Raw genomic sequence first — 13,398 nt, 5'->3', positions numbered from 1 at the left:
CCAACCGGCAGTTAGCATCACACCGGTTCCCTTGAGAAAAACCCATTAGGATTTTCCCATAGGCTTTTGGATTATCGCTAAAAACAAGCTCTGTGATCAACAAAAGTGTATGATACTTGCACGTTTTGTCCGTAAAGATAATTATTACAGATGAACATGAATTTTGAAGCCTATATGCCAGAAGTAAAAAGCTGAAGGTAGCCTATAAACGTCCCACGAATTCAACGTCACCCTCACTAAGCTTCTGACAGCTCTTTGAGTTTTTACTTAAAAACAGAACGCTTGAGTTAGTATAGTTTATAAGAACACAATTATAAGCTTAATGAGGCTGTAAAAGCGGACTGAGGTTACCTGCTCGGCGTGATGACGTTTAATCTCCTTGACTGCCTCTGTAGTCCCATTTAGCCACTTGTTAGAAACAAGTTTCAAAAAAATCATGAGTGGGGTAGTATTGATGTATTTTATGTCGTAGAATAAAATGTGAGCGTGTCTTGGGCTTGTGTTCACCACAGACCTTATTTCAGTCATTTAACCAAAATCCCCATTCAAAAAAACCCCATTGACTTCGGGATGGTGGAAGGAGTGCTAAAATGCTAATGCTACGTTTTGGCCTACAAAGTGATGTCAAACCTGCACCACTTGATATGCTTATTTGCTGCTCCAGTAACACATAATTTGCCTCATATCAGTTTTATCTGAAGATAAAATTTTGGCTGTTGTGCTTCATCCTTCTGATACATTTGCTTTTTCTTTGTATTCACAGAGAGTATATTAATGGAACAAGGTAAGATAAAATCAGTGAAATAAAAACCCTGATCTGAAAGAAATTCCAGTGTGCATGTTGTTTTCATTGTGTGCCTATAAAGGTTGCTGTTACCATTGAAGTAAATCGAATGTGTGACCATGTAGACACATACAGTACTGTTGTGATATGATATAACATGTATTTGAACACTATAGATCATCATGCACTTTAGTGTGTAATTATTGACATTCAGCACTGTGTGTGTTATAGCTGTGTGACAGACATGCGGGTTCCTCTAAAGATCATGACTCCAGTAGTCATCACGGTCTTTGTGCTAGCACTCTACCTTCATGCACAGCAGGTGGAGTCCACTGCCAGACTGGACTTTCTCTGGAAGTTACAGGTGTGTTTACCTTTGTAATTGTACAGATTGTACCGTTGTAATTATATTTTGCCTACTCTCGCTTCTTGTTCTTAAACATTTTGTTGTAGCTTACACTACTGTTCAAAAGTTTGAACTGAAGTTGAAAGAAACTAATATTTTGATTCACTAAGGATGCTTTAAATTGTTACAGTGAATACTTTTACATTGTTACCAAGCAGCACAACTGTTTTCAACTGGGATAGAAATGCTTCTCAAACCAGCATACTAGAATGATTTCTGAAGGATCATGTGACACTGAAGACTGGAGTGTAATGGCTGATGAAAATCCAGCTTTGCCATCACAGGAATAAATCACATTTGAAAATATATTCAAAAAGAAAACACTTGGTGACTCTTTGAAAACACTAAATTGTAATAATATTTCACAATATTCCTGTTGTACTTAATTAATCCAATAAATGCAGCCTTGGTGAGCATAAGAGTCTTCGTTCAAAAACATATTTTATTCATTTTGCCTTTGAGTGTTATCATAGAAACAAAGAGAGTCTGATGATGTGAATTCAGCATAGATTCGCCAAGTTAATTGCAGTCACTTTGGTGCAACAAGAATGCAGTGTTTAACTAGTTACCTTTCTTTTTTGTTATTTGTAGCTTCATCCTCTATTTTTATTGTATTCATAGGCTACAGAGGAGAAGGAGGAGATGGAGGAACTTCAGGCCTACAACCGTCGGCTTCTCCACAACATCTTGCCCAAAGATGTGGCTGCACACTTTCTGGCGCGCGAGCGGCGGAATGACGAACTGTATTATCAGTCGTGCGAATGTGTGGCTGTCATGTTTGCCTCCATCAGCAACTTCTCCGAGTTCTATGTGGAACTGGAGGCCAATAATGAAGGTGTGGAGTGCTTGAGACTGCTCAACGAGATCATCGCTGACTTTGATGAGGTACAGCAATTTTTGACAAACCTCGGGACTTTCAAGATGATTTCACACTACTTTTGAGCGTGATACATTACACTTGACTTATTTTAAAGTCTTTCTTTTTCTAAATCTTATTTGCAAAAGTTTCAGTTGGTGTTGAAAAGACTAATTCCCTTGAATCAGATCTTCCAAAATGTTTGCTTTAAAATTATTAATAAAAAACATAAAAAATACTAATAATAATATTGTAATCATATAATAATATATATGTAATCACGCATATATATATATATATATATACACCGATCAGGCATAACATTATGAAATTTATGTAGTTAGCATTAACACAGGTGTTACATCCCCTTCTTGTCCCCTTCAAAATGATAAAAAAGTAAAACTGAAAAAGACAAAAATGTCCATAAGGATGCACAAAGGTTAATGAACTCTGTCTCGTCTTCTGTCCAAACATACCACGTCATCTTTAAAGAATGATCGACCTTTACGTGTGCCAGGTGACCTGTTAATGCGAAAAAACTGTTTCCATTGCAGGAAACATGTATTTTTCGAAAGCCTCAAAATCCACCTCATGCGAGTGTAAAAACTTTTTTGTGATATACGGGAGTTTTTGCAAAATTTCCATTTGGCGTATTTTCAATTCGCAATATCAATTTGCGCAATTTGAAGGGTAATGGAAACATGGCTACTGATTATCTCTTCACGGCACCTGTTAGTGGATGGAATATATTATGCAGCAAGTGAACATTTTGTCCTCAGAGCTTTTGAGGATTTGAGAGAGTTTGACAAGGGCCAAATTGCGATTGCTAAATGACTAGATGGGTCAGAGTATCTCCAAAACTGCAGCTCTTGTGAGGTGTTCCCAGTCTGCAGTGGTCAGTATCTATCAAAAGTGGTCCAAGGAAGGAACAGTGGTGAACCGGCGAAGGACGGCCAAGGCTCATTGATGCACGTGGGGAGCAAAGGCTGGCCCGTGTGGTCCGGTCAAACAGACAAACTACTGTAGCTCAAATTTCTCAAGAAGTTAATGCTGGTTCTGATAGAAAGGTGCGTATGGGGCTGCATAGCCACAGACCATTCAGGGTGCCCATGCTTACCCCTGTCCACCACCGAAAGCACCAACAGTGGGCATGTGAGCATCAGAACTGGACCACGGAGCAATGGAAGAAAGTGGCCTGGTCTGATAAATCACGTTTTCTTTTACATCACGTAGATGGCCGGTTGCGTGTGTGCCGCTTACCTGGGGAACACATGGCACCAGGATGCAATATGGGATGAAGGCAAGCCGTACCACCTACCTAAGCATTGTTGCAGACCATGTACACGTATGTACGGTATTCCCTGGTGGCTGTGGCCTCTTTCAGCAGGATAATTCCCCCTGCCACAAAGCAAAAATGGTTCAGGGATGGTTTGAGGAGCACAACAATGAGTTTGAGGTGTTGACTAGGCCTCCAAATTCCCCAGATCTCAATCCAATCGAGCATCTGTGGGATGTGCTGAACAAACAAGTCCGATCCATGGAGCCCCCACCTCACAAATTACAGGACTTAAAGGATCTGCTGCTAACATCTTGGTGCCAGATACCACAGCACACCTTCCGGGGTCTAGTGGAGTCCATGGCTCGACAGGTCAGGGCTGTTTTGACAGCAAAAGGGGGACCAACAGATTAAATATTATTACAGAAGGAAAAATATTGAAAAGCAAAAAAAAGTTGAAAACAACCCTTGATTATTTTAACTAGGTTTTTACTGTTTTAATTCTTGCATTAAACATTTTAATTTACTTTGCAACAGTTGGTCATTGTTTCAAATTAGAATTGTGTGTGTGAAACTGGACCTGCATCTTCACGTCTTTCCTAAACTGTTTGTATTCTTAGAAATGTAGACGTTCAATATGCCTGCTCATTTGTAGGTGGAGGTCATCACCTTATTGTACTTTTCTTGCAGATCATTAGTGAGGATCAGTTTCGTCAACTAGAAAAGATCAAAACCATTGGCAGCACCTACATGGCTGCGTCTGGGCTTAATGACTCCACTTATGATAAAGTAGGAAGGTCACACATTCGCGCTCTGGCCGACTACGCCATGCGCCTCATGGACCAAATGAAGTACATCAATGAGCACTCTTTTAATAACTTCAAAATGAAGATCGGTAAGGATTTGGCTTAGCCACCCTTAAATAACCAATAAATTTGACCAATCAGCTGCCTAATCTGTGTTTAATATGTGTCATTTTATGAAACAGTCCTTTTACCCTTTAAAAAATGCTACATTATTGTAGGATTTAAATATATTCTCTCAGTCAAAGACTTGCATAGAGTGACCCATATATTTTACTGTTGTAAAATTAAAAAAAGCAAATTGCCTTGTAGGTCTCAACATGGGTCCCGTCGTGGCTGGTGTCATAGGGGCTCGTAAACCGCAATATGACATATGGGGGAATACTGTGAATGTAGCCAGCCGTATGGACAGCACTGGGGTACCTGAGAGAATACAGGTGAGATGTTGTCTTGCTCTCTGTGATTGTCCAGATCAAATTACCCATAAGATATCCTATGATTACTACTATAGTGTCCACATTGAGTGATTGAAAATCTAATTAAATTTGGAAAATACATACACAATGAACATTTTTGGAAGTTTTCTTTTTTGTGGTGTATATCTGTGTGAAACGGCTTCTTGAACAAGAAAACATGTTGGGCAGGACTTGATTTTGTCCATCAGGAATTTATTGGATTGTTGGATCATTTGCTAGTGCTGTGATCTCCTGTGAGTGACAGGTTGTCCCGCCCTCGTGCCAGTTAACACGTCATCAGAGAAGACGGAGTGAAAGTTATTTTGAATAAAGATTACGAGGGCACATGATAATATAATTATTATTATAATAAATACTGCAATATTCCATAATAAATAAGAATTGTGGTGACTTTAACTAGTGGTCTCAAATGTTTGGATCTGTAAATCTGATCTGCTTCACAAACTTTCCAGTCCATCACAAATGCTTACATGCTCTTAATTTCTCTCTGTATCAGGTCACAACTGACCTCTACCAGGTTCTCAGCTCATATAACTACACACTGGAGTACAGAGGCATGGTGAAGGTGAAGGGCAAAGGAGAAATGATGACCTACTTCCTAAACGGAGGACCCAACAGCAGTTAACACTCAGCATCTGATATTCAGAACATTTCTCAGATGATATTGGGGAGCAGACACTGTGGTCCGGGCCAGCCAGGCTGTTGACGGGCATCCTCCTGGACCAATCACAATAGGATGCGTTTGGAAAGCCAGTCTAAGAGTGGCTTCTTTGCACACTGAGACTTCCTATAGGATTAACGGAGGGCTTTGCCCCCTTTATTTAAGGTATGGAACAGCTCAGAAAGACGTTCAACCTCAGAGACCAAAGAAACAAAGGAATCTCAAGGCATACAAAGCAGTTCTCCCTGTCTTATATTTCTTATATTGCCAAGAGAGGACAGATGCACTGCATTCTCTGCACCTGGCTTTGGCTCTCTCAGGTGTGGCGGGACTGCGATCTTACTCCACCGACTGGTCCTGGTGGATCCAAATCAAAACTGCATGAAAACACTGAAGCCAATATACCTGTAAAACACACGTTTTATGTGTATAGGATTCATCAGTGTATGTAAAGACTAAAGTTCTGTTCATACGGTCCTGTTGCGCTCTACACTGTCTAGGTGATATCGCAATAGATAGAGATTTCACAATCAGCTAATATATGGTAGAAGGCCATAGTGAGCACTGCAACTTTACAAACCCTCTATGGTTCCCCGAACTTTGCTGCAGCGACTGTGGTTGTTACTGGTAAGGGAGCTAGTGTTGACAGTGTTACCTCCGAGCGATCTAGAGTTGAGAATGAAGCCCCGTTCACGCTGCCAGCACCTTGAAATGCCACGAAGTCATTCATTTTCAGTGCCGAGTTGTGGCCAGTTCTAACAATGCAACAACGTTTCTAGCATCTTCATTTAGCAACTGTAGTTGAGAGCCAGCTTGACTAAAGTTTGTCCTTGTAGTCAGAAATATTATGTGCATCTTACCATGTGCAGGGACAGTATTAAATACTGATGTGTATTATATGACAATTAAGCGTGTGTGGACCCAAATAGCCTAGCGTTTGTGCTTTCGGTACAGATAAATGGTATTCCACAATGACAAAGAGCACATAATGATTCTCGTTCATCTTTAATATAATGCATAATGCACTGTCACAGCTTATATACCGCGTTTTCTCCCCCAGAATGTTCATTTAAGCAGCATAAACTTGTAACAAGAGATGAGATGGAACAAAAAAGCAACCAGTGTGGCCGATGGCTACATGCAACGAGAACGTTTCTGGTGGCATGAACGTGGCTTGAGACTTCAACTTTGTGTTCCAAACAAATTTACTTTCACAAAACTGCACATCCACACACACTCGTCCACACTGAAGACACTATTAAAGACAGAGGAAAATGGCCAAATGTGGCTGTTTGTGTATTTTTAACATTTTATATTTTGACTCCAAAAGCCAAACTGTCAAAGCTATTTTAGATGATATATTTTGTACATTAATATATTTAAATAATGTCTATAAACACCAATGTGTATTTAGATATTTATATATATATTCATCTAATGGAACACTACAGTCCTGCACATTTGAACAGGGAGATTTAGTGTCTGCAAATTATCAGTCACCCTTTTTTGTCGCTGCATCCATTTAAATAAAATCAGTAGCTAGCCTTGTAACCAAGTAAGGAGAATATGTTTGGCCTTCCTCCAAAAAGGGTTTCTGTATCCTGTCAAGTACACTACAATGTAATTATGAGTATTAAATGGATTTGTAGGACGAGAAATGGCAAGTGATTGTTTCAGAACAGCCACAGTCGTTTAAAGCTTGGCAAACACATCTGCAAATATTGATTTTAGCCTCGCGTTTATGGTGAGTGGGACAACGAGTTTGGATCCTCTAGGGATGTTTCCGTTATGCCACAAATATTCACCATTTTTGCACTGCAGCTCGACCAGCATTCCCTTCCCTCTCAGTTTAGTGTGATGGTACGACCCAATGAATGTCCATTTTCTCCAATGAGGCCTTTGTATGTGAAGAATTTGAGTGTGTACACAAATTTATAGGGTAGTCCATAAAATGATCGTTTTTTTTTGTTGTTTTTTTGCTTTACCTGTTTCAGTTCTTCAGTCCATACAGAGAGGATTATGATATAATGTGTTGGGAAAATCTGCATTTCATCGAAAGTGTTATGAAATAGTAAACTATATTTGGTCCTGTTCTAGTTTCTAAAAACAGCTGGGCTTCCAGAGTCACTACTTCACTCTTTATTTCCCACAAGGAAATCAGTGCCATTTTTCTTGCCAGCAAATTTAAAATAAAATATATGGTTGAATGTTTTTTGTACTTGGTCATCATGATACACATATAGTATGGCCTTTCAATTACAATGCAGGTGCCATATGAATTCCTAAGTTAAAGGTGAAGTGTGTAATTTCTGTGCAGTTAGCGGCACCAAACGGAATTGGACACGCACCCTTTCTACCATTGGTTAAACTATGTATAAGTTAGTCCCGCCATAATCTCACGCCATTGGCTGAGCCAGTGTTGCTTTGTCGGGCTGGTCGGGATTCTCACAGCGTTTTGACAACGCTAGAGAAGAGAGTTTGACTCTTATCACAGTTTTAACTTATCTCTGCATATTGGGAGGAAAGAGTATTTTAACATAAAAAAAAATCAAACTTCAGCTTTAATTCACTTGTGTTTGCCATCCAAATGAAAGCACTGAGGTAAGAGATGTCAAGTAAATACCACATTTCTGTCCTGCTGAGTACTGGCATTACTATTCCAGTGGAGCTTCATCTTGGGTTGCTTATATGCCATGTCAAAACTCAATGCTGTAATTTTCTTTTTCTTTTTTTACATCCAATTAAACTATTATAACATTAAACTCATTCTGAAACCATGTAGTTATGATTATTACAATTATTATGTTTGCAAAGCAGCACTCTATTGAAATAAGGTTCAATTTTGAAATCACTTAAAGGAATCGTTCACCTAAAAGTGAAAAATCTGTCATTTAGTCACCCTCATGTGATTCGAAGTGTCTATATTTATTTTCTCTGTGGAAAATAATTTTTGTCCATTGTGAGATTGAAGTGATTTAATGGAATGTGACATGAAGGTTTACAGTGCATCCGGATAGTATTCACTTTTTCCACATTTGTTTTGTTACAGCCCTATTACAAAATGGATTACATTCATTATTTTCCTCGAAATTCTACAAAAAATACCCCATAATGACAGAAGTTTGTTTGAAATCTTTGCAAATGTATTAAAACTAAAAAAACTTCACTTGTACACAAGTATTCACAGCCTTTGTTCAATCCTATGTTAAAGCACCTTTGGCACCAATTACAGCCACAAGACTTTGAGTATGAAGCTTGGCACACCTATTTTTGGGCAGTTTCTCACATTCTTTGCAGGACCTTTTCAGATCTCCCCAGAATGTTCAATCGGGTTCAAGTCTGGGCCACTCAAGGACAGAGTTGTCCTGTAGCCACTCCTTTGTTGTCTTGGCTGTGTGCTTAGGTTCCTGTTGGAAGATGAACCGTCGGCCCAGTCTGAGGTCCAGAGCGCTCTGGAGCAAGTTTTCATCAAGGATGTTTCTGTATATTGCTGCAATTATCTTTCCCTCGATCCTGACTAGTCTCCCAGTTCATGCCGCTGAAAAATATCCCCACAGCATGATGCTGCCACCACCTTGCTTCACTGTATGGGCCAGGTGATGAACGGTGCCTGGTTTCCTTCAGACATAATGCTTGCCATTCAGGCCAAAGAGTTGAATCGGTTTAATCAGACCAGTTTCTGTTTCTCATGGTCTGAAAGTCCTTCTGATACCTTTTGGCAAACTCCAGGTGCCTTTTACTGACAAAAATACAAGAAGGAAGTGCCTTCCGTCTGGCCACTCTACCATACAGGCCTGATTGGTGGAGTACTGCAGAAATGGTTGTAGTTCTGGAAGGTTCTCCTCTCTCCACAGAGAAATGCTGGAGCTCTGTCAGAGTGACCTCCCAGACTAATGCTGCCTTCACGTGCTATCGGAAATTTCCTAATTCCCACTTTAGAAGTCGTGATTACGAGCTTGTTGCATTCAAGTGCTTTGTTGTCGGAGTGAACAGGAATCATGGTGGACACCAGTTTATTCTTGCCTATTTATTGGGGAAATCTTATTAAAACCAACATCAAATACTTGTCCCATGTACATGACAACCATAAACATTCCAGATAGTCCGCTTCTGACGATTCTGTAGCCTAATTTCAGTCAAATGCAGGCTATTTTCGCTGTGTACCAAACACGCTTCATATGATTATTACATGTAAATAGGCTACTACATTAATGTCATAATGGGGGGGGGGGGGATTAAAACTACACCTGCCACAGCAGTCTAGTTCTCCCCGCCACCATGTTTAAGGCTTATGACACGCCCATCTCGGGAATTGGGGTATCAAAATTATTTCCGAACTTCCCAGTGGTAAACACGACATCAGAGGGCGTTCATGTGCAATTTTTACCTAGGAAACTCGTATTTACGATAATTCCGATAGCACGTGAAGGCAGCATAAGGCCCTTCTCCCCCGATCGCTCAGTTTGGCTGGGCGGCCAGCTCTAAGAAGAGTCCTGGTGGTTCCAAACTTCTTCCATTTACAGATGATTGAGGCCACATTGCTCACTGGGACCTTCAATGCTGCAGAAATGTTTCTGTACTCTTCCCCAGATGTGTGCCTCGATACAATCCTGTCTCGGAGGTCTACAGACAATTCCTTCATGGCTTGTTTGTGCTCTGACATGCAGTGTTAACTGTGGGACCTTAAATAGGCAGGTGTGTGCCTTTCCAAATCATGTTCAATCAACTGAATTTACCACAGGTGGACTCCAATCAAGTTGTAGAAACATCTCAACGATGATCATGGCAAAGGCTGTATATATGTGTACATGTGACCCCCCCCCCCCCCCCCCCCATTTGTTGTTTTAGTACATTTGCAAAGATTTTAAACAAACTTCTTTCACGTTGTCATTATGTGGTATTGATTGTAGAATTTTTAGGGAAATAATTAATTAAATCAATTTTGGAATAAGCCTGTGACATAATAAAATGTGGAAAAAGTGAAGCGCTGTGAATACTTTCCAAATGCACTGTAATATAACTGTCCTATTTGAGTGGACATTTGAATTTTAAAAACCTAAACATTCAAATTGTAACCAACAATTTGTTAGGCCTACCTGACATCGTTATTATAAGATTTGCATACTGAATTGTGATTGGCTCTTTCTTTTGTTTAAGCATTTATAATCGCATTTAACGGTGCTCCCCACTGGACTGTGTTCAGATTATATTAACCGAAATCGTCCCCCCTACTATTTGAGGGGAAAGCCATTTGTAGTCCATGTAGTCCATTGTAGTCACTGAACGAATTCCCGCGTCTCGCCAGGAGATGGCACCCGCAGCTGAATCATCCATCCATCAATTTTTCCAAATTACGCTAATACAGCGTAATATCATACAGGTAAGGTATACATGATTTGACTTTACTGGTATAAATGATTAAATTGCTTAATTATGGTTTACATACACTAGTTTCCAAGGCAGAGTTCAAGATAAATACTTTCATTACTAACTTGGAGCTGCCAGTTTGCTACGTTTCAAATTATTTTATTAAACATTATTAAACCGCAAGCACAAACTGCAAAAGCGGCGGCCCTTCAGGCGCACTCTGTGTCCGAATTCACTCACTCGTTTTCATTCACTCCTTCAAGTGGACTATTATAGTAGTAATGTAGGGAATAGTGAATGAGGGCGAATTCGATCCGCGGTGCGTTTGAGTCATAGGGTGCTTCTCAATCAGCTCCCTAGTTCAGTAGTCAGGGCACGGATCAGGACATAAGTCAATGGGCTGACTCCCTGATCAGTGCCCCGACTACTGAACTAGGGAGCTGATTGAGGTGGTCTGAGTTCGGTTGCACTCGAACTGTGCCGTGATTCACGTGAACGGACCATAGACCGTAAAAAAATATGGACGACGCGACTTCATTGACTTCCGCTGTCCGCTGACCAGAGTTGAAGTTTTTCGGAGGCCGCACACGGAGGTTTCGAGTTCTGCAGGTTTGGAACGGACTAGGGTGCTCACTTGCTCAGGAATAAAAGTAACCTGCGCATGTGTTTTAGTTAAATAAACACATACAGTGAGGAAAATATAAGTATTTGAACACCCTGCTATTTTGCAAGTTCTCCCACTTAGAAATCATGGAGGGGTCTGAAATTGTCATCGTAGGTGCATGTCCACTGTGAGAGACAATCTAAAAAAAAAAAATCCAGAAATCACAATGTATTATTTTTTAACTATTTATTTGTATGGTATAGCTGCAAATAATTATTTGAACACCTGAGAAAATCAATGTTAATATTTGGTACAGTAGCCTTTGTTTGCAATTACTGAGGTCAAACGTTTCCTGTAGTTTTTCACCAGGTTTGCACACACTGCAGGAGGGATTTTGGCCCACTCCTCCACACAGATCTTCTCTAGATCAGTCAGGTTTCTGGCCTGTCGCTGAGAAACACGGAGTTTGAGCTCCCTCCAAAGATTCTCTAATGGGTTTAGGTCTGGAGACTGGCTAGGCCACGCCAGAACCTTGAAATGCTTCTTACAGAGCCACTCCTTGGTTATCCTGGCTGTGTGCTTCGGGTCATTGTCATGTTGGAAGACCCAGCCTCGACCCATTTTCAATGCTCTAACTGAGGGAAGGAGGTTGTTCCCCAAAACCTTGCAATACATGGCCCTGGTCATCTTCTCCTTAATACAGTGCAGTCGCCCTGTCCCATGTGCAGAAAAACACCCCCAAAGCATGATGCTACCACCCCCATGCTTCACAGTAGAGATGGTGTTCTTGGGATGGTACTCATCATTCTTCTTCCTCCAAACACGTTTAGTGGTATTATGACCAAAAAGTTCTATTTTGGTCTCATCTGACCACATGACTTTCTCCAATGACTCCTCTGGATCATCCAAATGGTCATTGGCAAACTTAAGACGGGCCTGGACATGTACTGGTTTAAGCAGGGGAACCTTCCGTGCCATGCATGATTTCAAACCATGACGTCTTAGTGTATTACCAACAGTAACCTTGGAAACGGTGGTCCCAGCTCTTTTCAGGTCATTGACCAGGTCCTCCCGTGTAGTTCTGGGCTGATTTCTCACCTTTCTTAGGATCATTGAGACCCCACGAGGTGAGATCTTGCATGGAGCCCCAGTCCGAGGGAGATTGACAGTCATGTTTAGCTTCTTCCATTTTCTAATGATTGCTCCAACAGTGGACCTTTTTTCACCAAGCTGCTTGGCAATTTCCCCGTAGCCCTTTCCAGCCTTGTGGAGGTGTACAATTTTGTCTCTAGTGTCTTTGGACTGCTCTTTGATCTTGGCCATGTTAGTAGTTGGATTCTTAATGATTGTATGGGGTGGACAGGTGTCTTTATGCAGCTAACAACCTCAAACAGGTGCATCTAATTTAGGATAATAAATGGAGTGTAGGTGGACATTTTAAAGGCAGACTAACAGGTCTTTGAGGGTCAGAATTCTAGCTGATAGACGGGTGTTCAAATATTTATTTGCAGCTGTATCATACAAATAAATAGTTAAAAAATCATACATTGTGATTTCTGGATTTTTTTTTAGATTATGTCTCTCACAGTGGACATGCACCTACGATGACAATTTCAGACCCCTCCATGATTTCTAAGTGGGAGAACTTGCAAAATAGCAGGGTGTTCAAATACTTATTTTCCTTACTGTATATGGGATGATAGTGTTGATTATTTACCTCAGATGCGAGCGCGAGAGTAAGCATAGCGAATGCAATCATGGCAAATTAATAGAAGAGTCATTCTGCAAGCAGCAGAAAGCAGACGCATACAGTAAACCCAAATGTCCTTTACTCAGCTGCGCAATATTATGGAAGCTTGTTCCCGGCCGCCACAGAATAATAAAACGTTTTATCTCTCAATTCTCTCACAATGCAACCCCCCCCCCCCCCCCCCCCCCAAATCCTGATGTATCACGCCAGACAGACTTCTTTTCACACAGTTCTGAGATGTAACTGCGAGATGTAAATTCACAACTGTGAGATAAAAAGTTGCAATTATCTTTTAAAATGTTTTATTCTGTGCCGGAAACAAGCTTCCATACATAACGGCACCAAATTAATAAATTGAAAGCGAATTTCAACCCCCTGCCAAATTATTACCCCCCTTGTAAAAATCGCTTCCTGA

General features: G+C 40.6%; 1 protein-coding gene across 1 annotated transcript in view; it reads left to right on the top strand.

The window, feature by feature from the left end:
* Positions 1–8,039, top strand: part of adcy5 (adenylate cyclase 5) — a gene marked incomplete at its 5' end in the record, with an annotated part of 100,042 nt that extends 92,003 nt beyond the window's left edge. The window contains 6 exons of the mRNA XM_079822146.1: positions 764–784; positions 1,016–1,148; positions 1,812–2,075; positions 4,013–4,217; positions 4,438–4,562; positions 5,098–8,039. Of these exons, the coding sequence (XP_079678272.1) occupies positions 764–784; positions 1,016–1,148; positions 1,812–2,075; positions 4,013–4,217; positions 4,438–4,562; positions 5,098–5,226 (877 nt within the window). The 3' untranslated portion in view covers positions 5,227–8,039. The remainder of the gene's footprint in view (positions 1–763; positions 785–1,015; positions 1,149–1,811; positions 2,076–4,012; positions 4,218–4,437; positions 4,563–5,097) is intronic.
* Between the last annotated feature and the right edge of the window lie 5,359 nt (positions 8,040–13,398).

Source organism: Gobio gobio (genome assembly GCF_949357685.1).
Source record: "Gobio gobio genome assembly, chromosome: 7".
NCBI classification, from domain to species: domain Eukaryota; kingdom Metazoa; phylum Chordata; class Actinopteri; order Cypriniformes; family Gobionidae; genus Gobio; species Gobio gobio.
This window is presented reverse-complemented; position numbering and strand designations above follow the sequence as displayed.